The sequence below is a fragment of the Tubulanus polymorphus genome, chromosome 10 (genome assembly GCF_964204645.1).
Source record: "Tubulanus polymorphus chromosome 10, tnTubPoly1.2, whole genome shotgun sequence".
NCBI lineage: Eukaryota > Metazoa > Nemertea > Palaeonemertea > Tubulaniformes > Tubulanidae > Tubulanus > Tubulanus polymorphus.
In genome coordinates, this window is record NC_134034.1 from 2,285,540 (window position 1) to 2,310,208 (window position 24,669).

Genomic DNA, 24,669 nt, shown 5'->3' on the forward strand with positions numbered 1-24,669 from the left:
TGCAAAATAGCTAAATATTTCTTTTTTTTTACCCGATAGAACACTGGACCAGTTGCTCAAACGTTGTTTAATTCTAACCTGTCATTGAACTTAACGACTCACTGTTCCCTGATGAGTCGTTGATTAAACACACCTTTGACGACTGGTGAGAATTATCGCTCAAATACTGTTTAAGGCTTAAACAACGTTTGAGCAACAACCCTAAAATTCATATGCCTGGTACGGCCCTGTCAGTCTAAACTCAGTTTGGTTCTACGGCCAATCTAGCAAATGAAATTGTCACAAAGACCAGTTCAAGATCATCTCTTTTCATTAGTTTTCGTGTTTGACTTTTAACCGGGGCCTGGATTTTTCAGATGGTCTCTTGACGGAGAAAGTATTGTTTCTTTATAAGTACAAATAAGTACCTTTAGGCTTTTGAATACTTCTCATAGACATTTTGTAATTGTGTTCATGCAAAAATTTTCTAACCTGACGTTATTGTGTCTTTGGATGTAGATTTTATGGAAAATGCCTTCGTGCGGTCGTCGAATATCGTGCTTCATTTCCATAGCGACGTGTTCGGGCAAAACGCTCAACAGTAACCTCTCCTGGAAATAGAAAATAGTAAAAGAAAAATTAAGGGGTAGGGGTAGGGGTAGAGGTCTTGCTTGCCCTCGGCTCTGATTGCAAACATCTTTTTGACCGGAACAATTATACATTGATAAGTATAGTTATCATTGTATTGTTACTATGAATTACTGGTCCTGTGTGAGTCGAATGTGCACTACGTCATCAATAATGGCGTGGTTAAAAAAATTACAATGTGTTAATCGGAAAACTTAATCCTCAAAAGAATATTTCACTCGATTATCGTTAGATCGTTCAAGAGATTCGTTTTCGTTTTCACGAACATCCGCTAGATGGCAATGCGATCTCTCACCAGTTTCTCGTTCAAGTCTTCCATTTCCAGGCGTTGAGAAATGCACAGCCGCGTCTCGACGAAAGCCTTGTTCTGCGCATGATCGGTGACCCGGTGTATGAGCACCCCCGCGACGTTCACCGAAAAGAAAATGGCGGCGTTCGTGACGTACTGAAAAATATAACGAGTCGGAAATGTTTTAGAATAAAGTCAAAATCAAGATTTGTACAAATATTTTTAATAGCACTAATTCGTGTTTGGATTCGTGTTCGTGTTACTGGCTGTATCAATGATTGTGTTTGTGTACGTGCCCGTGTCCGTGTTCGTGTCCGAGTCCGCGTCCGTATTCGTTTTTTTTGTTATATTGGTAGTTTTCGTTTTGATTCTTTGGTTTCGCGTTCGACGATATCCTTAACGGTTTTGATTTTCTAGTAAATATTCCATTTCAAACGACTTTTGACATATTATATCTATCCCGATGACTGGCGGACATTTGACTGCATATATCGGGGTTAGTCGCGCTTGTCGTTAGATAAACGGTTCAATACATAATATCCAATACAGCGTCTAGAATCACGAGCATCATTTTCCTTCAAAAATCGACTAGTCGTTTTTTTTCCCTTTCTAATAATAGTAAAAACAGCCGCCGGCTTTGTATACGCGCGCTTAAAACGTATCAATTCACGACGCCGGAACAGTTCCATCCAGTCGCGTATCAAACAACGATCTATTAGGCTTTTATGCGTTTCTCGAAATGTACACATTCATCGGAAGATGAACACAACGCACCACGCAAATTGAAGAAGGCGTTTAAAGGCACGCGCTATGATGTCTAAAGTGGTTTGTTCTAGGCGGTTATACTCAGTTGTCGATCTGCTGCACAGCGAATTGAAAGGAAATATAATTGGTTATTTCTCTTGTTCTGGCGGGTAATTCTATTCCGAAGTTTCATCAGTGTCAGTGGGGAGAATATGCAACGCGAGCTAATAAGTTCACCTTGCGCGCTACTTGTTGCATAGGCCTGCGATATATAGACTTCATCGGGTAGCAGCGAGGCTTCTGCGGCAACGAAAGATTCCACTAGCGGCAAGTGAGGATATGCAAGGTGTTGCTAGTGAGCAGAAGGATATCACTGCGGTAACAGAGGATATTCCACGTGTGGCAAGTGAGGATGCAAAAGGGGCGCTTGTGTGCAGGCATCAAATTCTGCGGCAATAGAGGATTCCACTTGTTGCAAGTGAGGATCCCCAGGAAAAGACATCACCCATTGCAGCATTGGAGGTTTTCACTTGTAGCAAGTGAGGATCTAACCAGGTGTCGCTAGTGTGCAGTAGGACAATGATAGACGATACCGCTTGACGTGGTAAAAAGTCAACTTTTCTAATCAAGTAAACTAATTATCAATGAAAATTTTAAAACCGAGAGTAGAACAGTGAATCATCCCCTTTCAGTTCAAAGTTAAATGTAATATATTTGAAATAAGTTATCAAGTTGAACGAAAAAGGATACACCGCCCGGTATGGGACTCGAACCCAGGACCCTCAGGTTAAAAGCCTGATGCTCTACCGACTGAGCTAACCGGGCTCACGTACGCCATCTGGTGCAATACTTGGATTTGTACAAGCAAACCGCATTGAACAATGGGTTTACGATTTTCACGATTGATTTAGGTTTTCTAATCGGCCTGTATTTGATCAGCAATCAATATAGTTAATGTTAGACTGGTTGCCGCCAGCGAACGGACTGGTGCTCGTAAATAGAGAGTTATCAGTTTTTTTTCGAAAAGGAGGAAAACGTTTTATTCTGAATACTGGCTTTATCTGCGTTTGACAGATCGTGTTATAATTCGAGTCGAATCAGAATCCATCAGGAGTCTAGTTGAGCGTACAGTTGACGTTTTGTTTTCCAATACGAGCTTCGCGGATTCAGCTCGCAGTGTTTCATGATCGATACCATTGAAAACCTTTACAGGACCTCAACTGGCATCCCCAATGCGCACCAGCATCGCTAGTATTCTACCACCAGCTAAAACATTGAACTATTCGCGATCACTGGATCCACGAATCGGCAAAGCCATCTTCATTAAATCCATCATTACAAAAGAATTATCGACCGTTAGGTTTCTAAATTGGTCGCAGAGCGAAAGCGAGTGTCAGTTTCCGAGCGCGCGCGTGATTTACCGGTAAAGAATCTAGCCGGTTATCGGTGGAGTCGTGTTCACAGACAGATGTTGTCATTTCCTCGACAACGAACCGGAAGACTGCAGTTGGAATCTCGTTAAAGGAACCGATTGTTAATTATCGGCGTATCAATCAATTTGTAGTCCAGGCGATGATATCGGTTTGCCGGGACACTCGATAAACAACCTAGTTTAAAAGACTGGTTAGATTTATAAACTCGGAGCTAGTTTTTGAATACAGGTTTTGCTTTTAACCGTTGTTCCACCGTACCCAGTTGCGCAGTCAATATTCCAAATTTAAGTCCAGAAATAATTCCGTTAATGTCTTTGTCCGAACGGTCTTAATTTGCTCGATAGACGGGATAAGTAAGATGGTCTTTGACGGGTTCTTTATCAATGCTATGACTTTGCAACTGGCCCCATATGTATCAGTTATATATGCCCGGTTTCAAGCCCTTGCCCCATCTCAATCCAGACTTAAATCATTTAACCTAAAACTGGTAACTGGTATCAGTCATCGGATTAAAACCTAAGCTAGGTCTACGATCTAAACATGAACTGAGCCTTTTTTCAGGTATTTTTCACTGGTCCATCGTGTGCTGACCATATCATTGACATATGCCAGGTATGTACCACCAAGAGCTAGACAACCCAGCGCCTGCTCAAGCAAAGTTGAAATAAACATTAGCAACCGGTGGTTCGACTTAAAATTGCAGTTTATAAAACTGTGTACTGGGTTAAGTGGTCTCCACATCTAACTCTCGAAAGCAAAACCATATTCAGACAAACCTAACGGTATCAATTCCCAAACGGTTTGTATTGATTTTAGCGTTTTGAAATGTTTCAACTCTCGCATCAGATTCGCAATTTCCCACAAACACTCTCACGAAATTGAATCGAATTTTAAAACTTATCTCGTATGATAAGGTGGTAATGGGCCGCGACCCCGCCTAATTGGTATAAATCTCATTCTCGCTCACTGTGCAGATCCATTTTACAGCCGATCGACACACAAGGTAAGATTCAAATATGTACATGCCCCCACACTCCCAAGATCTAAGATTCAGTTGATTGATTCACGATTTTAATCAAAATGTAGATGATTTTTCTGACATCTAACTACTAACAGCTGACTTCTAGCATATCCAGTGTAAAAGTGAATTCCCTGATGGCAACAATAGATTTCCCGGCCTTTCGTTGATGTGCAACGAAGAAATATAAGCAAAGAGGACTTAAGCGAACCTAGCGGACCCTCGCTTGCCACAACAGAAGACTTTATCCGATTCGTTTTCTATTTCGTTTCAGATGAAATCGTTTGCAGTACTGCTCGTTCTTTCCGCCGTGTTCGTGGCGGCGACCTACGCTTCGCAGAACGAGGTTTCGGAAAAATCGAAAACCTTAGTCGACCACGTGAAAGACAAATACCAACAGACGAAGGATGCGCTGACCGACGCTTTGACGATGAAAATGAAGGATCTCGGTAAACTAGCTCTGCAACAGGTCAAGAAAGCGGCGATCAATGCCGGAAAAGGTAAATAATGAATTTCATATAGTAACGGTAATCCTAGCATAGTTCTAGCATGTCCAACTGGGACTCGTGACGAACAGAAGACCAAGAAACTGAATTTTTTCTGACTTTCTAACGAACTAGCTTGAAGCGTTTTGTCAGGCCCAAAAAGGCGATGTTTGCTGTAAAGTACGTATCAAAAGAAAAAATCCGTATGTAAAGAAAAAATCTTTACATGAATAATATTGTTCTAACAACTCATGTATTGAAATAAGGGACGGTTTTCGGGGTTGTTTGACCTAGTGCGGAGAAGACACCGGGCCGAAAAAAGATAAGTGTATTATATGTCCGACCAAGACGTTGTTCCCGAAGATTATAGTTTATCATATCCCCGCTCCGTGAGAAATGGAAAGGTTTGTCTTAAGCGGAATAAACAAGAGTAGTCGATCGATACAAGTATCTCTGATCGAAATCACTAACAGATGAAACTATAATACAGTGACTACAAATTATTTGCGAAAGTTTGGCCCGAAGATTCGACCACAATGTATGAAATGATATATACAGATCCCAGCTCCACTTTATTTGCGGTTTTTCGATGAGAAAGACTAAGGGAGTGATAGAGTTCAGCTCCTTTAGTTATCATGCATAAAAATAGCTTCTTAGCCAGATAGCCGTTAGTATAACAAGACTGACCATTTATAGTTACAATATATCGATATAGTTATAAGTTCTGAACAAATTATATATATTTATTCAAATATTTCAATAAAAACATTAACTTCTTAAATCTATTCTAAATCATAATACGTTCTTATCTGTAAATTCACTCAATCTATCGACTCAGCAGGTGCTTAAGATGAGTTCTTAATAGGACAGATCAATTTTTAAGCATGGTGATAATACAGTATCATGATGTTTGAACGCCAAAATAAATGCCTGGTCAAATAGATTAATATTTGTTGATTGTACGTCCGCGTATGTTCGGTTTCAAAGCTGAATCATATTTGATACGTTTACACAGTGGTTGCATATTAGGTTCTAATCTGTCAATGTATTTTATTCTATGTATCGATATTTCAATTTACCTACTACAATTCCCATCATTCTGAATGGCTTTGCAGAAAACCCGTCATCGCTGCTTGGCGGCTATATTTATTAATGGGATTTTCCTCTGTTGAATCGGAAACAAGCGTGTTAAACAAGTGAACGTTATCGATCGGTTCTTTTTTTCTTTACAGCTAAACTGATGGAAATCGTCGCGAAAAAAGGAATCGAACTGATCATCACCGGTATAGGAAAACGAGATCTGGGTATGCAGGAGATTACGCAACTGGTTTCCGGCGCCATCGATAAACTGGTCGAAACGGCCGACCGAATTGAAAAACGCGCCGAACGAAAATACGAAGCGGCGATCGATCAGTTAAAACTGGCGATGAAAGATTTCAACAAATCGGAGACGGTCAAAGCCACAAAAGAAGATATAAAACAAAAGCTAGTTACTCTCGAAAAGGCCTTCCGACACGCTTTAGGTAAACCGTTTTTTAAGCTTTCGTTTGATATTTCAAATCGGGAAAATAGACAATACACGTGTGAGAGAATAATTTTCATTTTTGGCGTAAATTATTACGGGAAATTTCTGCATTAATCGTTTAACATTTCCTATTAGTTCTATTTACCAGATTTCATAGCTAGAAATTGAAATTTTAGATACTCAAATTGTTCGTTATTCTATTTACAGAAGAGTCGGCCGCCGGAGTGTGCGACCAAATTATCGATGCTGTTAAATACATCGTAGCAACTAAAAAAACGTTGTTGCAAAAACTGAATCATGTTTCAAAATAAAGAATTGAAATAAAATCGTTAGATATCGAGGGAATAGATTTTCAAATATATGTTGTATGTAGGAAAGTCGGTGGTTTCGATCATCTTTTGACCAGTCCATAGGGCTTCAACGATAACTACTATTATGAACCAACACCAACTATGGCTATAGTCCATTTATCAATGAATGAGTCCTGTCTTTCCGTGATATTTTGCTTAATTTTCTGGGGCGCATACCTCGTTCAGGTCTTAGCATGACCACAAAGTCGCAGACCACAGCAGAATATCCAAAATAATACCGGTTCTTTTCCAATTGGACGGGTTGCCAAAGCGTCTGCTTCAGTCAAGTTGAAACGGAGAGAAAAGTAACTATTTTTTTAAATTTCTAGAATAATTTAAACAGTGCAACCATTAAGAGTCATTCGTTCATCGGGGGCCTACACGTGATTATCCGGACTATTTTTTGAAGTTTCTAGAATAATTGTAACACTGCAATCATAAATAGTCTATCGTTCATCGGCGGCCTACACGTGGTTATCCGGTTTTACCAAGGATAAAACATGAAGCCGATTTCGTTTCTAAACAGAACCGGTAGCAAGCACGAAGTAAATATGTTCGAGGCAGATTATATAGGACAATGGTTCACCGAGAACCCATACGTGGTTTTCGAGGTTCCGCATGATACAAGAAAATGAAGCGCCGTTATATGAAAACGGAGCTCACCAAGAATCACAATAGCCGTACTGGTACTATTTCATCTAGATCCATAATAACTGCATCCAGTTCTTAATTCTTCGTTAAAACTCTTTCCATGCTAACTGTGACCGGACGACACAGTCTCCAGATCGCTAGTTTTCACGCGGTGTGGCGCCACGTCACAGGTGTTTGACCTACTTATCCCCTTACTGCCTAAATGGCAATGTATAAAGCTTATACGGCTTGTATGTATGCCTGGTAGTCCTGGCAACCCCAGGGACTTGTTTTTGTTCGAGTTCGCTGGCGGGTGTATGAATAAAATCTATGTAGGTCACGAAAGTCATTATCGGTGAATTGAGGTCAAGTTGTGTAAACAAAGTAGGGCAAAATTGAAAGCTTTATAAATAGACATCCAGTTCTTAATTCTTCATTAAAAAACGATAACAGTTGTGGCTCGTATATTTGTCTCTGGTTGCTTCTCTTTTGCTAATCGGCGAGAGACCAGAGAAGAACCTTCGACCAAGAATCTGTGTCGACACCCGGATTCGAACCCGTGCACCCTGGTACGACGAGACTTCGCAGTGACTTGGTCAGTGATCTCGTTTTATACAAAAATCCCATGTCTCACCACGAAGAAAAAAACGATGTATTTTCGAACTCGTAGTATTATTACACATAAATCAAAATCGGCAATGAAAACATTTTTCTTGATGTTCATTTCTCAGAATGAATAGAAGCAATATCCCCCCCCCCTCAGAGTTCGAGCAGACCACGCTTTTTCGACTTGTAAAAATGTCATATTGGTGTCGACACACGGAGTGATTTACATGACAGACATTAAAAGTTTCTCGAGATCTCCTGATTACCTTTTGTTTCTTTTTTTTGGTCGGCAAACAAACGAACAGAATGATTCCGTCTGGGTAAAGATTCAGGTGGCGTTTACTTTTTTTTTCAAAACAAACAACACCGCAATCGCGGAGTCGGCGCACGTCTTACCTGCCACCATCCGATGCCGCAGAATATAAATCAGTCATTCATAATGGAGGCTATCGACGAACGGGACATTATTCCACGGACGATCGATCGACCTGCCGTCCTCCTCCAGAAATACATTTCCATTATCCAGAAAGTAATTTGGTTAAAAGATCGAAAGACCACCTCTCTCCTACATCGATGCTGATAAATGGAAGTATTGAGGTATGTACTCGGGTGAAGTCTTTTAAGACGGCGGCACTGGCGGTGAATTATTTTCGGATCAGATGTTCTGGGATAACTACGGAACTTAGCGTTTATCTAAACCATAATGGACATTGTTACTCGGAGCCGAAACTAACTCCGACCGCCGGCAAGCAAAAGAACAATTAGGTTAGATATTATCGGAGTCATCCCTTTTGAGAGAACTTGGTAACGCACATGGCTTCTAGTTCAAGTTTCGATTGATTTTGACACAAAAATTGAACTCTGGCTATACTGTGTAACTTTCTTGTGTTTAAACGCAACTGATTTTAATCATCTACGATGAACTCGGTCTGAAGTCATCGGTACAAAGTGTGACCGAAGAGTTCCGACTTTCAAACACTCTCAGTTTCGCCTTTGAAATATGACTGAATCAAAACATCCGCCTCCGACAATTTGATCACTTTATGTAGATCGGCTTCGTTTGTTATAACGACTTATTGTCGCAAGACTTATTGACTTATTGTCTAGTTTGAAATACCGTATACTGCGTCTATTCTCTATTAAACTATTCAAATCGAATTTTGAAATACGCCCTCGATGCTCGTTTGTAACCATTAAGATTAGGAATTTTTTCTCGCTGATAATGCCCGACTCGTAAATATTTGAAAGCTATCGAAGGCTATGGCTTTGAAATGAAAATTGTTGACAAAATCGACAATTTTTTTTCAAAACTTCGAGTTGGATATATATATAAAACAAAGTGTGGAACTACGTCCCGGGTTCTGAAACAAAACATCAGACTATCAGTTTATCAATACGTTTAGAGATATCTAGTAAATTATTTAATTGAGTTAAATTGAAAAGAGAATTTCGATCAGGTGGCTGATAAGATATGGCGGTGTTGTTAAGCGACAGGGAGTTCGTTTATAGAGAATCTGCCCACAACCGGAGCCACCGACATCAACGAGGTAGGAATTCATTCCGTTTATCATTTTTCGTTACATTTCATGTTGTATTTTATATCGGGTGCATGAATTTCAAAACTTAAAGGCCTTGGTGCCATCTTGTTCGTAGAAATGATGCAAGCCCATTTCTTGGCTGTCGGATACAAGTGATACACGTGATGGATCGAAATCCCCAACATTACATCGTTGAACCGTCTTAAAGTTCAGCATCACATGGTCAATTCTGACTCTGTTATAAGCCCGCAAAATAATAGTTTCTACATCCCCAATTACTATATCGATGAACCTTCTAAAAGTTCAGCAACACATATTCAAGTCTGCCGCTGTTTAGACCCCGCAAACTAATAGTTTCTAGATCCCCAATCATTATGTAAATGTTATGTGGTAATAATACATAGCCTAGCAGTTTTTGCGATCCCATCATTATAACGCCAGCTCAGATGGTCAATCATCTCGCCGTTCGGCTCTCGCAATGACATTTTATGGCTCCCACTTGCTAATAAATGCTGTATATTTGGCAATAAAACAGTTCCGAGTGGTTTCTAAATCCACATTATTATACAAATGTGTGTACGTAACGCATTCCAGTAGTTTCTTTATCCCCATTATTATGCTAATGACATGGATGTACAAAAATCTTACAGTTCTGATGGTCGAAACACGTCGTTTAAAAACACCGCTTACTTTATCTTGTGAATCCAAAAATTCCGCAATGGTTTTTTTTACGTTGATTTTTCTGTTTAGCACCAATCTAACCAAAACAGGGCGTCTATATCGAAAAAATGATCCCTACACGATCCATTGTTTAAACAATTTCTTCACATTTCAGATGAAGTCAGCGACAGTCGTGATTATTCTTTGCGCCGTTCTCGCGGCGGCGTGCTCCGCCCAAGAAACCACCGCCACCGCCGAAATCGAATCGACGGCGACGACGACCGCGAAACCGAAAACCCTACTCGATCGATTGAAAGAGAAATACGAAGAGAACAAGGAAGCTATCGTCGAGAAACTGAAGGAACTCGGAAAAGAAGCTTTAAAGCAGGCGACGGAAGCGGCGATTATGGCGGGGGAAGGTAAGTCAGGTTATGACTGATTTCGACTGATATAAATCTCATATTTCGAGTTAACAAGTAAAAATCCACAGTCGGTATTGGAAAGTTGATGTTGTAACAGTTTCGGGGGTTTATATCGTTTTGGGTAAACACCGAAACTGCTGCAAAACAGTTAGATAATCTAATTCAAAGACGTTTTTACCTGTCAGAAAAATAAATGATTTGACCTACACGAGAGTCTGTTTGGCTTTACGTCGCTTGGATCTTGGTTTCCCAAGACTAACCCTATTGGATTATTTATTTGACCTCACGACGGGACGGCCTTGAAGCGTTGCCCACACACTGTAACCGACTATTTTCCACGCCATCTAGTGGTTTACCGATGTAGCGAGTTCCTTATTTTGCGACCTGATTGTGACGTGTATAAATAAACCTTTGTTTCGGATTCGTAGGGAAAATCTTGGAGATGGTGGTTCAGAAAGGATTGGAGATGGCGTTAGGAGGTTTGGGCAAACGAGATCTGGATCGGCAGACGATTTCGCAGCTGGTTTCCGGCGCGATCGGAAAACTGGCCGCAACCGCTAAACAAATTGAAAACCGGATCGAACAGAAGTACGAAACGGCGATGAACCAGTTGAAACTTGTGAAAGAACAAGTGATCGACGAATTCAACAAATCAGACCTAGCTGACGCGATGAAAATAGAAGCGAAACGAACGCAAGAATTCATCGAGCAGGCCGCTCAAATTTTAGGTAAACCTTCGTCAGATTTTCATCGAATTAATCAAATCTATGATATGAAAGCACGTCTATGTTTCTTTTCCAGAACGAGAAGTCGGAGAATTGAGCTCGAAACTCGCTGAAGTAATCGACGAAAGTAAAAACAAATTGAACGCAGTTTTGGGAAACAAATCGATATTCGAACACGATTTCTTGACTAGAGATAAATAATATCGTTATCGAACATTACTCTTTAATCTATGTATCAAATATATTGACTATGCGTCAAATTTTGCAAAAAAGGTTTTATCTTTCACATGGAATTGATATCTTCAATGATCCAGTTAATCGGTCATACGGTTCGTGATTAAAATGCGCTATGAGATCTTTAGAGCTACAGCAATAAATTACGCTTAATCCGGACAAACTTAGACTGGTTAAAGGTGGCCCGAAGAATAAAGCGAAGACCGACTTAAAGATGAGAAAACTCGTCGCTAAGTTAGAAAGGTTAAACTAAGTAGACTTCGCTTAAGTCGGAACATTTGGGACCATAAATTGACCGAATTGAGCGATATCCGAGTTGGTTGCTATGTTATAAATAGTGTCACGGAAAAATGTTTAAAGAATTTACAATATACAAAAATAAAAAGAATTCTAAACATTTTGTAAATCATCATATATACATATATATACCCATACAGGTGGTCTCGCCTAGGGGTTGATATTCATTAGTAATCGGGCATTTTAACGAGCGATAGCTGATCTGAAACCTGTAGCCCGGAACCAGTCTCAATCCGCGGGGCTCACCGACACCACACGCCCTGCTGCCGCAGCGATATATACCGCAATCAATTCGCCGTTTAACGATCCGCAACAAAGAGAAATTGTCGTCATTAATTTTACCGTTTGTACCAGGTGCACGGAACTGTGCCTTCCAGCGTCTGGGGGTCGGTACTCAATCATATCCAGATACGGGGAAACGTCTCGCTAGGCGTAACCGACGCGAAAATCGAAGTTATACTCAACGCGCAGTCGAACACAAGGTCAAGGTGAACTTTTTAGAAAATCGTCGTTAATTCGAACTCGAAAATTTGAAGAATGTATTGATATAATTTGGGCCATGAAGTCACTCAAACGATAGTTTTGCTTCACCCGCTGAGAGGCACTTTGATAGGACTACAAGTTTATCCACTCAACGGTGGACCGATGGAGAAACGACTGTCCACCACAGTGATTCAAACCAATGAAAACACACGAACCGTTTACACCTGGTGGACCCTCGCTTGCCACAAGTGGAATCCTCATATTGTCACAGTAAGCGTTATCGGGTCCTTCCTGAAATATAGAAGGAAGACTGACCTTCTACTAGCGACACCTGGTGGATCCTCAATGCAACAAGTGGAATCCTCCATTGCCGCAGTAGTTGTTGTCCTGCTGCGCACTAGTGACACCTTGTCACTGGGGAATCCTCGATTGCCGCAGAAATTGATTATCTGCTGCGCACTAACACCACCTGGTGGATCTTCACTTGCCACTGGTAGAATCCTCGATTGCCGCAGTAGCGATGAAATATATGATAATGAGAGTTGAAATAAAACTCTAGTCTAAAGTAAACAATTCGACCCCCAGGAGGATTTCCAATCAAACACGACACGTCTATTCAACTACTCGCAATGACAGACGATCATTTTGATAACAACAATTTTCTCCCGCAGTCATTGGCTAAAAAATGCACCCTTCCTAAAAAGATGATATCATGCGCGCAGTAGGTGTTCGCGGGAGCGGGCGTTTACAACCGTTCAGGAGTTTCAATAAACGTCGTCAAATTAACACAGTTTCGACGAACAGGAATGACGGTTTGTTTCCATAGACCATTAAGTGACTGTTTGATATCAATGAAATAAAAAAACCCACAGCGCAATAGAAAAACGAAATGAGAATTCGGCATATCGACCCAATTCTGTGTTTTAAAAAATGGCGCTTAGAATCGGGTCATAGAATTGGGTCGAAAGGTCAAATTCTCATTACGTGGGTTTTTCCTGAATGAGGAACAACGAAATTCATTCAAAGATACTCTATCAGAGGTCTTCTTTCCAATCCAAAGTCTGAATATCGATTCAAATACTCAGTATAGAATAGCATTTTTTAGATGAGTAACAAGAAGAGAGTGAAGCTGAAATTTCGGTTTTAACGTGGCGTTAAAACGGAAAAGACAACGTTAATACCAAAAAAACTGGTTTTAACTTTACGTCAAAACGTAAAATTCATTATTGGTGGAAATCGAGTGAGTGTCATGATTTTTTTTTTCAATGTTGCCCGAATTAGCCACCATATAAAAACGTGTCCGACACCGCTCCCAGCGTTGAAAACAAGTAAATTGAATAATTCATCGCCGAACAGCGTCAGAAACGAACGCGCGCGGGCGAGTTCCGGGTACGATACGGCTAAATGGTAGGTAAACCGACAGCTAAGCCGGTTAGGGGATTTATCGCGGTACCTCTCGATACGGGGATGATTGACATACGAATTAATGCGCTTATTCGCGCGCGGCGGTGGCGGTTTACAAACGGTCCCTACGGATGCGTTCGCGTTGTGTCGAATACAAGCGCGTAAACGCACTATTTCGATTTGATTATCAATTGTTTTGGGAAATCCTTTAGATGAAATTGACAAAAAGTCGAAATCCTCGTGGATTGATTATACGATACGGAACAAGACAAGTATGAGAAAGAAGGAATTTTAGTGGAACAAACAGCAGAACTGGGCCCACTCGCGTAGTTCTAGTGATCAAATCACAAATCAATACACCAGGGCCCAGTCTCACGAAAAAGTTTAACTCAAATATTTGTTGTAATTGCTAATGGTTAATTCATGTCTTCATTGCGGACAACAATTCAAACTTAACCGTATTAGGCTTAAACTTGTTCGTGAAACTGGGCCCTGGATCCGGTTTCACAGTTGTGAGTTAAGATTTGACTCTGGGTTAAAACATTGAAAATGAACTAACTTTAACTCAAGAGTTAACCCTCACTCACAACTGTGGAACTGGGTCCTGTAGTTCATTCAAATACTTTTTTCTACCCCGCCCCGATAAGTTCGTTTCAACGACGCCAAGGTGGCTATATAAGAGGACTCCACTCGTTGGAATTAAGCAAACCAGGTGTCGCTAGTGTGCACTAGGACATTGACTACCGTGACGATAGAGGATTCTACTTGTGGTAAGTGAGGATCCATCAGGTGTCGCTAGTGTGCAGTAATTCCAGGAGATTCCACTTGTGACAAAACAGTGCGGATCTAACAGGTGTCGCTAGTGTGCGGTGAGACATCAACTACCGCGAGAGGATTCCACCTGTGGCAAGTGAGAATTCCCCCATTACTCTTCCATGCTACATCTTTTTTCTGCGTATCAATGATGGCCCAGCGGTGATGCTACTGCGGCAATAGAGGATTCCACTTCTGGCAAGCGAGTAGTTAATTCAGTCGCCCAGCAAAAAGCACGTAACTAATGCCTTGAATTGTTGCCGATTCTGTGGCGCTGAAAGGCTGCAGCGCGATTTCTCACTCCTCGCTCGCGTAAACGGCGCCTAAAACCATCAGATATTGTGTTGTGCCGCGCCGAAATTTAATTAATTACACATAAAAGGCAGGCATTAAAATACGCCGTAAGATATCCGTTAGTGAAGCGTATAAAAGCTCAAAGCGCGATTCTGACTCGATAAAAACAATGAGATCGACGATCGATACGCCGGTTGAAATTTCAATGAATGTGAGATCTGATTCTTGAAATGCGCTTTGTTTATTTAGCTAACTGAGATTGCATTTACCTTCTACGCCCTGCATTGTTTGATATAAAGTGTCCTGGTTAAGTCTCAGTTTATGTTTGAATGAGGACTTTTATATCCAGTTCCATATTCCATCGCCTTAGTCGTGAGTAAGACTTGAATCTTGAGTCAAAATAAGTTGATTCTCAGTCATTTTTGAATGATTGCTATCGTCCTGATTATTTTGCTTTCATTAACTTTTACTTTAACTTTATAGTCAAAATTAGTTAATTTTCTGTAACTTAAACTCTACAGTCAAAATCAGTTCATTTTCAGTAACTCAAACTCTACAGTCAAAATTAGTTCATTTTCAGTAACTTAAACTCTACAGTCAAAATCAGTTCATTTTCAGTAACTCAAACTCGACAGTCAAAATTAGTTCATTTTCAGTGACTTAAACTCTACAGTCAAAATCAGTTCATTTTCAGTAACTCAAACTCTACAGTCAAAATCAGTTCATTTTCAGTAACTTAAACTCTACAAGCAAAATTAGTTCGTTTTCTATTTTTTTCTATGCATTCAAAAGTAGTTATATTAGTTAGAACTAGCACAGAGCCGTGGATCGGGTCCAAGATCCATTCCTATAAGCGATTTAGATTTGAACTTCCAGTTAAAGGCAGTTTATTTCTCAAAATCCCGAGGAACTGTAGCCTTGAGACAATAAATCGTAACTTCGCGAAATCACATTTTCCAGATGTTTCCGAATGTCACTAATGGTTGATATTGATAAAAACCGCGATCAATTTTAACCGTTTAAATTCTTGATAACAAATCATTTTAATGTTTAATCGATAACACATCTGTTAAGTTCGCGGTTGAAAGTGCTTTAGTATAAATGTGACAACACGATGACCGATGTCCGAGTCACTTGAATATACCTCGCTAAGGTTAGTTGGAATTCTAGCTTTCTAACAATTTCGTAGTTTTCTAGGCCCAGCAGTTGCATAGTCATGGCTTACATTTAAGACCAGTCTAAGACCAACTTAGTCAAAACCAGTCTTAAGATTTAAGACCATTTTTGGGCCCAGGTACGGTCTTAAATCTAGGACCGTTGTTAAATCGGTGGTTGGTTTTATAGAAGTCTGGTTTAAGAGTAGAACCGGTCATAGACTGGTTTTAGATATAAGCAATGACTGTGCTATTTTCCCCGCAGTTTTATGTTGAATTTATGATAAGACTTTTAATGTTGTTGCAGATGAAATTCCTCGTGTTTTTAACTATCGCGGCCGTCGTCGGGTCCAGCTTAGCGCAACCGGAAAAGGCCGACGACACCAAACCTCTGAAACAGAGATTCAACGAGTTGATCGACCAACTGAAACAGATCGGCAAAGACACACTTGCCAGCGCTGCTCAACAGGCTCTCGCCGCCGGAAAAGGTTAGGAGGTATTTTTTGTATATCAAATAACTTCATAGTTCACCGGTTTAACAACTGGAAATGACTCGACCAGAGTCTGAATCGACCTGGATTGTGAAGCTGAAAATTACAGAATTGCATCCATGTAATAATGATAATATCGATCATTTTAAATATAGCCGCAAAGCAGCGAAATCAGTTTTCCCATACGGCACACTAGCATAGAATACTTACTTCGATAAACATATATACAATATTTCTAAATCAAGCTGCAAGGAATCAATCACGTCTTCTAAAAGGTTTTTGTAATGTAGGATTAGCATTTTTAGAAAAACCAGGAAACATTTCGGACTTCATTTGCAATTATTAGTGTGATCCGTGGTATCATCACAGCACGGACACAGAGTGTTCCGATGTAGGTAATGAAATATCCTAAATATGTTATTTCCATCCGGCAGCTACACTGATCGACCTGCTGTTGAAATTGGAAATGGAACACATCGCCGGCGGTCTGGGCAAACGTAGTCTGAAGGAAGATGTTCTGGCGAACGCCGCCGATTTGTTCAACAAAGTTTCCGACGCCATCAAGTCGAACGCCGCCAAAGCGATCGTCGCCTACGAGCAGGCCATGGACAAACTGAAGGCGACCGTCGAAAAGATGCACGAGTCAGACTTCGTCAACGGCCTCGGAGACAAAGTCAACGAAATCAAAGCCGAAATCGAAAACATCATGAGTGAGTTCTTAAGAAAAATTTTCAAAAAAAACCTCAAACATATATGATATAAGAAGAACCCCACTTTGAGTGATTTTTGAAGATTTCCGAAAATTTTTTAAACTCAAATATTATGATATATAGAAAAAAACTACCGAAGCGTTTTGAGCACAACAGACGAATATTTTTTAAATTCTTTCCTACAGCATATTTTAAAGAAACGTAATTTCGATTGAATAGAAAATTTTGATTCGAAATATTAAGTCGAATGCATCTGAATATCTTTTCTTTTTTCTTGTGATGTCTATCTAGTCCCCGTGACGGTTCCGTAGAACATCCCACTTTTTGAACACTTGAAAAATTAACTTTGATTTCTAAAATTTTATATGCACACGCCTGTGTTCGAAATTCAAATTACAACAATGAAATACTAAGAAAAATATTCTACATTTTATTTAGCCCGGCCGCGTGAAAGAAAATACCGCATTTTTGTAATTTTTTAACTAAACAAAATCGAAATTTTACGGAATATTTAAAAATTGAAAATAACTTTTCAGATTTGCATATTTGCAGGCTCCATTAATTCTGTTTTTCAAGCTTACTTTCGATTTCAATCGTCAAACTAATGAATAATGTTTGCATTTCATATATATTTATTCATTCTTCGATACGGCGACAATGTCTTTGAAAAAAAAAAAATCTTCCAGAGGAGCACAACATCGTAATGAGATCTGTCGAAGACGATATGGAATCCGACATTTCCCGGGCAGCGAAAAAAGCTAAACTCGGAAAGAAAATCGCCGATTTCTTCAAGCCACACATCGACACAGTAAAAGGGGTAGGTATTCGTTGGAGTTTGATAAAAAAAAGAAACGTCGACTCCGTCTTGACAAGGAGTGGGAGAGCCGCGCGCGATTTTAATAGTCTCGGAGACATCCCTGTTGGATGCACGCGTGAACGACCCAAACACGGTTTTGTTAACGCGGCTATGATTGATTTTGAACTGAAGATACTTCGTTACTTTCTGATTTTAATTCGCTACGATGAACTCGGTCTGAAAGATATTCACATCGATACTAACTGTGAACAAACAGCGATGACTTATAAACAGTTTCGTTGGTTTCAATAAACAAATAACTGTCTAATTCAATTGAAGAAAATCCTGCAATATATAGAATGAACTTCGAGAGTAATTGACGTTTAGATTCAATCTTATGAGCCATTTTCAAAACTAAGAGAGGGGTGACGTTTAGACTCAATTCTATGAGCCATTTTCAAAACTAAGATAGTGGTGACGTTTAGACTCAATTCTGTGAGCCCTCCCATAGCTTTTCTTTCCCGTATTGTGGGTTTTATTCAAAACATTCTTCAAAAACTCTTTAGTTTCATCTAAAACATGGCTGAAACATAATGAGCTCTTCTGGCGATCTGACCACGCGTACTATACTAGATCGACTGAATCTTAGACGAATGACGTCCTACGAAATATCTAATAGAACCCTTAATGATGACGTTCAAATAGATTTATGTATCCAGCGTTTCTTATCATTTATTTCGGGAGATTGAATAACCGAGATGTGATTAGATGTCGTCTACAGCAGGCTGCCCGTTTCACTCTGCGGAGTACTCCAAACAGTGCCATCTAGCGGAATTCTCGCTGCTCCACCAAATTTTGTGGAGTAGCGGAGTAGCGTCTGAAAGAGTCACGTGACCTGTTCTAGTGCATTTCTTTGCTCCGCACAGTGTTCGGAGTACTCCGCAGAGTGAAACGAGCAGCCTGCTGCAGTCACCGCGCAGGGAGCGACTTTCGATTTAAGACATTCGATTGTATTTTTAGCATCTGCAAACAATCGGCGATTTGGCTAAAACGCACGCGACGAACATCCACTCGGCCGCTAAGGTGCACATTAACGATCTGGCCGATAAGATGATGGAACACGGAAAGACGTTAGTCGGACACGGGAAAACAGCCGTCGACCAGCTGAAAGAGGCCGTCACCGATATTCTAAGTAAGTAATTCGTGTCTTCTTCGCGGGGTGGACGTCATGCTTGAATGATTTATTTACTTATGATATGTACAAGATTATAAACATAATTTTTTTTGGATATAATTGCGTAGATAAATAGACATATATAAGAAGGACAACCCCGAGCCCTAGGGGCTGAGCCTGATAGGGGGATTGCCTTGAGAAAAAAAATGAATTTGCTTAGAAATCTATCGCAGATATCCAGTTCAGAATGACTCTTGTGAGTTTGACTGTTCAAAGCTAATGAAAGTGTAATACTTTTGACTGTAGATTTAAAGCAATTTCAAATGAATTAGTTTTTTTTGTAAAATTAAGGAAATTGAAAATTTACCTAGTTTTTTACTGTTTAGTTTAGGTAATCGAACGAAATAAGATGATTTTGACTGTTAGAGTCAAAATGAGGATTTTGACTTTAAAATTTCAGTCATCGAAAATGAACTGATTTTGACTGTAAATTGGTAATGAACTAGAATTATGACTTTTCATTGACCTGTTCAGCAGTTGTTGGGACACATTCGGCTCAAGAGCGAGCTAATTCGACCCCGGCCACTCGAGCAGACATAAGTGTCGAATCGAAATGTAGCAAATGTAGGTAATCATAAACTTGTTAATAACAACGCAGACGTCGATAACGTATAAACTACAGGATGACATATTGCTGAGAGATGCGACGACCCCTAGACGTTCATTTCCTGCCGGTTTGAAGTCATCTTTCCCTGCAAATTTCCGATACATTAACGGCAACAGCAACAGCATCATCAGCAGCAGTCGCTTTCTATCTCAGGCCGAGCAACTAATTTACTATTGATTACCGCTGCTGCCTTGTATTATAGCTAAATGCCAGGTTAAGGCGATAGTTAAATCAAAAGACAGCTGATGGCAAATGATACCGAGATACATCAGCTTCAGCCGACAATCTCGTTCGCTAAAAAACGGCCATCGCTCTCTCTCTCTCTCTCTCTCTCTCTCTCTCTCTCTCAATCTCGTAAAGTATACGATTGTTTCCGCAAAAATAGATCGCGACTCTCTTCCGCAATTATCGCGCTGTTCTCGGCGATACTTAGCACGCGACATCGCGGACGGTCGTTAGGTCGAAAACAATGCGCGGCGCTCGTAAAATACACTCCCGCAATTCCGCAATTCCTCCGAGATATGCTAGGAACAACTTCGATCGAAACGGATTCGCGAGAATGCGCTTCAGCGAAACTATCGAAAAAAGAATTGTTTCGTCAAGTGGCTGTCCGTAATTCGGGGGTTATTGGCCACACTTGTTATGGATTGCACAATACACCCGACGACAATGCAACATATCATTATTGAGTTTTCTCGTATTGGGGTTCGGGTACCCCTACTGTGGCAATCGAGGATCCGCCTGGTGCGCCAGTGGTTATGCAGTTACGGCACTTCAATTTCTTCTACATTTGTCATTAGTAAATCAAATTCCAGTATAACTATACCATACGCTCTCATTAGGAGCGTCAATCTGATACCTATTTGATGACTTGTTTGACAACATTTCCATTTTGGAGCCTAGGAATTCCAGTTCAAAATTCATTGAAAATGAACTAATTTTCATGAGTGCATTGTTAAGCCATCTGGTACCCAATTCTATGGGTGTTCCGGTGATTTTTGGGCGATGCTTAGTATAATATTCTAGCAAACCGTACTCCTCATCGCATTCAAGCAAAAACTTCCGATTGTTCATTTATTTTTTTTTTGTCGTTGCAGATGAAACCTTCAAGAATATGGCCGGTACAATCAAAGATGCCATCGATACTGGCAAAGATTCCATCAACACTATCACAGATCACGTTGCCGGAGCTGTAGAAGCTTAAGGGAATGGAGAGTCTTATCTTATGTTAAACTAAAGCTAAAAAATAAAATATTCTTTTTCAAATCAGAAGAAAATATCAACTTTTTTACTTGTGGCTTGGCGCGGGATTCATTTCTAATGCGCGCGCATCTCTGGTTCTGTAGGATTTGATCAAATTGAAGAATATGTTTAGAAAACCTCCTATATATCAGGCCAGCAGTAGCGTGACGGATTTTATGGGCTGTCCGTAGTCGTCGAGATGCGGACCTATTCGACAGTTGCCAGTTAATGCTTTTAGGCAATGCATTGTAACGGCAAAGCCGGCCGAAATTGGAGTTCAAATTGGCAAATCTGGCGGTTAATCGCGGAACCCTTTGCGGAATCGCGGAACCCCGTTTTCCACAGCGGTTCCGGTACCCCATTACAATTATTGCATTTTGGTTTTTTTTTTCTTACATTTACCGTAGATGTATCCAGATATCTTTCTCTATCGCTAAACGACTGTATCGCGTTTCTCGAGAATCCACCCGATTACCGCACACGTGATTTACCCGGTACATGTATCGGAGTGGATCAGCACATGACTGTGTATCTAGATACCTGTCTAGCCACCGAGAGGTAGGGGTATCTATCAGAGAGTATATCCAATACGCGTGTTGACATAACAGCAATCGAATCCCACAATATAAAACGAAAAAGTCCGAAATCTGCTAATTTTGAATTTTTGTTAGGCACGACGTTTCGAATGGTCTGACACAGCCAACGTCAGGTGGAATGAGAAACAAGGGATCTGCAAATTATTAAACTTTTACGCTTTATATTGTGGAATTCTGATGTCTATCAGAATGGTAAGGAAGCAGTAGCAGCACAGCAGCAGCAGCAGCGGCAGCGGCAGCGGCAGCGGCAGCGGCAGCGGCAGCGGCAGCGGCAGCGGCAGCGGCAGCGGCAGCAGCAGCAGCAGCAACATCTATGGGAATTAGATCATGAAACACTGATGAATTTGTGTTAACCGCGTAAACAATGCTTGCGTATTAGAACGTGAGGATGATATGAACAGTTGCTGATGTGGGGCGGGAGAGGAACCTAAGGAGCTCACGGGGAACCGAAATAGCTCTCAAGTCCGTCAGGCACAAGAAGTATCCGCGTGGAAGTCAAAAGGTTTCTGAGTGGGCAGGTATCCGGGAGGAATCTAACAGGAATCTAAGAGGGCTCAAGAGGTATCCGTGAGGAATCTGAAAGGGCTCAAGCGGTACCCTTAGGGAATCTGACGGGAGCTCTGAAAGGGCTCAAGCTGTATACCTAAGACGTTGCTAGAGGTGTCGATGAGGAATCCGATAGGGATCCGAAAGAATCATGAGGAATCTGACATGGATCTAGTATCCGAAAGAGCTCAATAGGTCACGATAGGTAAAACACAATATCCGTGTTGACGCGATGAGGAGAGAATCCCACAATGATAATAGAACTCCTACGTTGGCTACCGATAAACAGCCTATCATTGTACCGTATGTACCTTTCCTCGAGAATTCTAAAGTTTCTCTTCGGTCACTAAATAAACAACTCATCTTTAAATACAATAATAAACTTAGTAACATATTGTTTAACAACAAACCGAAAACCGAATCCCTAAACTGTGGAATTTATAAAATACCTTGTAAAGTTTGCGACAAAGTATATATAGGAGAAACAGGTCGGAATCTTAATCAACGCATAAAAGAGCATAAATTAGATGTAAAAAACTTTAAACCTGAAAGCGGAGTTGCTAGTCATGTTTTTCAGACTTCACACAATTTTGATTTTGCTAATGCTGAATTAGTTTACCCTTGCAGCGATAAAACTAGAAGACATATTTTGGAATCTGCATTAATTATTGAAAATTCGAACAACGTTGTAAACCTTAACAATGGTTTTTCCCCCCATAATAAACTTATATCAAAATTCCTCTGTAAACTGGTTAAACTCAACACTTGATTTCCCCTTTGATTATTTGTTATTTGTTCTCTCATCAATTTCGTCTCTGACTTAACTTGTATTCACCTTTGTTTTAATTTAAGTGCCCCTTAGTTTGTCTTTCTTTTTACTACTGACTTTAAGTTTCATTTATATTTATACTCACTATTGTTGTTTATAATCACCCCTTAGTTTGCTTCCCTTTAATCTATTTTAGCGTGTAACTGTTTCTACGTTAATTTTCCTTTAGTTTGTATCATCTCTGATTACTTGAATTAGTCTCTTTGTCCCTGGATTGTATATATATCTCATAATTTCTGTAGTATCTCATTATTCCTGAAGATTACTATTAGGATATAGTCGAAACGTTGAATAAACTACTATCTCGAAGTTTCATTTTCGGACTTTTTATTATCATTGTGGGATTCTCTCCTCAGCTCAATAGGTATCCGTGAGAAATCCGAGAATGATCCGAAATAAATCCGAAAAAGAATCCGAGAGCGATGATAAATTTCGGCAGGATCGAGATCATTATCATTCGTCGGAATCGAATGTCGGATTTGCGAGGAATATCAGAAGCATAGGTTTGAAAAGAACCAGAGCATCGACTCCTCTGGGGTATCCCCAAAGAGGATTCCAGGCAATATCTAATTGAGCGATATTCTGAAGGGTTATTAGAGAGATCCGATAGCTGCCGGGGATAATCTAGTAGAGATTTATTCCGATACATCTTACACGTCACGCGCTTGTAACGAACTATTCCGTGTGACAGCATCAGAATGATGAGAGCGCGAAAGTAAACAAAACTAAACTGCGAATGCGCGTGTCGATTGTTCGAGTCACGAATCAGTTGATGAAATAAGCAACGAACAGGCAGCAGCTGGGAGGTTGATGAGGTTATCAGGAGGTAGAGAACGGAGGTTGTAGCGACGGTCATAGAGATGCTGGTAAATGGAGCGGGTAGCGCGTGAATTAAGATGGACACAAGGTTCTCTAGACGAAAAGGGGGTGATTATGACAAGGAGGTTGTTTTCCCGATGACGATGAGATGGTCCAGATGACAGGGAGGTGGTCACGATGACTAAGAGGTGGTCCAGATGACTAAGAGGTGATCCAGATAACTAAGAGGTGGTCCAGATGACTAAGAGGTGGTCCAGATGACTAAGAGGTGATCCAGATAACTAAGAGGTGGTCCAGATAACTAGGAAGTGGTCCAGATAACTAAGAGGTGGTCCAGATGACAAAAAGGTGGCCCAGATGACTAAGTGGTGGTCCAGATGACTAAATGGTGGTCCAGATGACAAAGAGGAGGCCCAGATGACTGGGAGGTGGTCCAGATGACTAAGAGGTGATCCAGATAACTAAGAGGTGGTCCAGATGACAAAGAGGTTGCCCAGATGACTAGGAGGTGGTCCAGATAACTAAGAGGTGGTCCAGATGACAAAAAGGTGGCCCAGATGACTAAGTGGTGGTCCAGATGACTAAATGGTGGTCCAGATGACAAAGAGGAGGCCCAGATGACTGGGAGGTGGTCCAGATGATAAGATGTGATCCAGATAACTAAGAGGTGGCCCAGATGACTAGGAGGTGGTCCAGATAACTAAGAGGTGGTCCAGATGACAAAAAGGTGGCCCAGATGACTAAGTGGTGGTCCAGATGGCTAAATGGTGGTCCAGATGACAAAGAGGAGGCCCAGATGACTGGGAGGTGGTCCAGATGATAAGATGTGGTCTAGATGATCGAGAGGGGCCCAGGTGACTATGACAGGTAGGTTGTCAGATGAAATTGAAGTTGTCCAGATGATCGGAATGCGGCCTATACGACAATGAATCGGGCAGGAATGGCCCAGATGAGGCGGAAAAGTCAATCAGACGATAGGGAGTTTGTCCCGATGACAAGGAGGTTGTCCAGATAACATGGAGGTACATGTATTCCAGGGAGGTTGTTCCAACGGCTGGAAGGTAATTT

At 40.7% G+C, this 24,669-nt stretch overlaps 3 protein-coding genes and 1 non-coding gene across 4 annotated transcripts in view; 2 read left to right on the forward strand and 2 right to left on the reverse strand.

Moving 5' to 3' along the window:
• The window catches only part of LOC141911834 (adenylate cyclase type 1-like), a 72,074-nt gene that overhangs the window by 25,080 nt on the left and 22,325 nt on the right, over positions 1-24,669 (reverse strand). The window contains exons 2-3 of the mRNA XM_074802898.1: positions 923-1,072; positions 472-590 (exon numbers count right to left, since the gene is read on the reverse strand). Of these exons, the coding sequence (XP_074658999.1) occupies positions 472-590; positions 923-1,072 (269 nt within the window). The remainder of the gene's footprint in view (positions 1-471; positions 591-922; positions 1,073-24,669) is intronic.
• Positions 2,413-2,485, reverse strand: Trnak-uuu (transfer RNA lysine (anticodon UUU)). The gene has a single exon. It is a non-coding gene; the product is annotated as a tRNA-Lys (tRNA).
• On the forward strand, positions 3,699-11,253 carry LOC141912141 (uncharacterized). The gene is made up of 8 exons (XM_074803358.1): positions 3,699-3,705; positions 4,068-4,096; positions 4,386-4,611; positions 5,829-6,119; positions 6,329-6,420; positions 10,081-10,324; positions 10,756-11,055; positions 11,129-11,253. Exons 1-8 carry the CDS (start codon positions 3,699-3,701, stop codon positions 11,251-11,253), a joined length of 1,314 nt encoding a protein of 437 aa, XP_074659459.1.
• LOC141912142 (uncharacterized) lies at positions 14,747-20,802 on the forward strand. Its single transcript, XM_074803359.1, has 6 exons — positions 14,747-14,788; positions 16,039-16,219; positions 16,657-16,932; positions 17,619-17,749; positions 18,749-18,920; positions 20,667-20,802. The coding sequence occupies exons 1-6, from the start codon at positions 14,747-14,749 to the stop codon at positions 20,771-20,773; spliced, it is 909 nt and encodes a 302-aa protein (XP_074659460.1). The 3' UTR covers positions 20,774-20,802.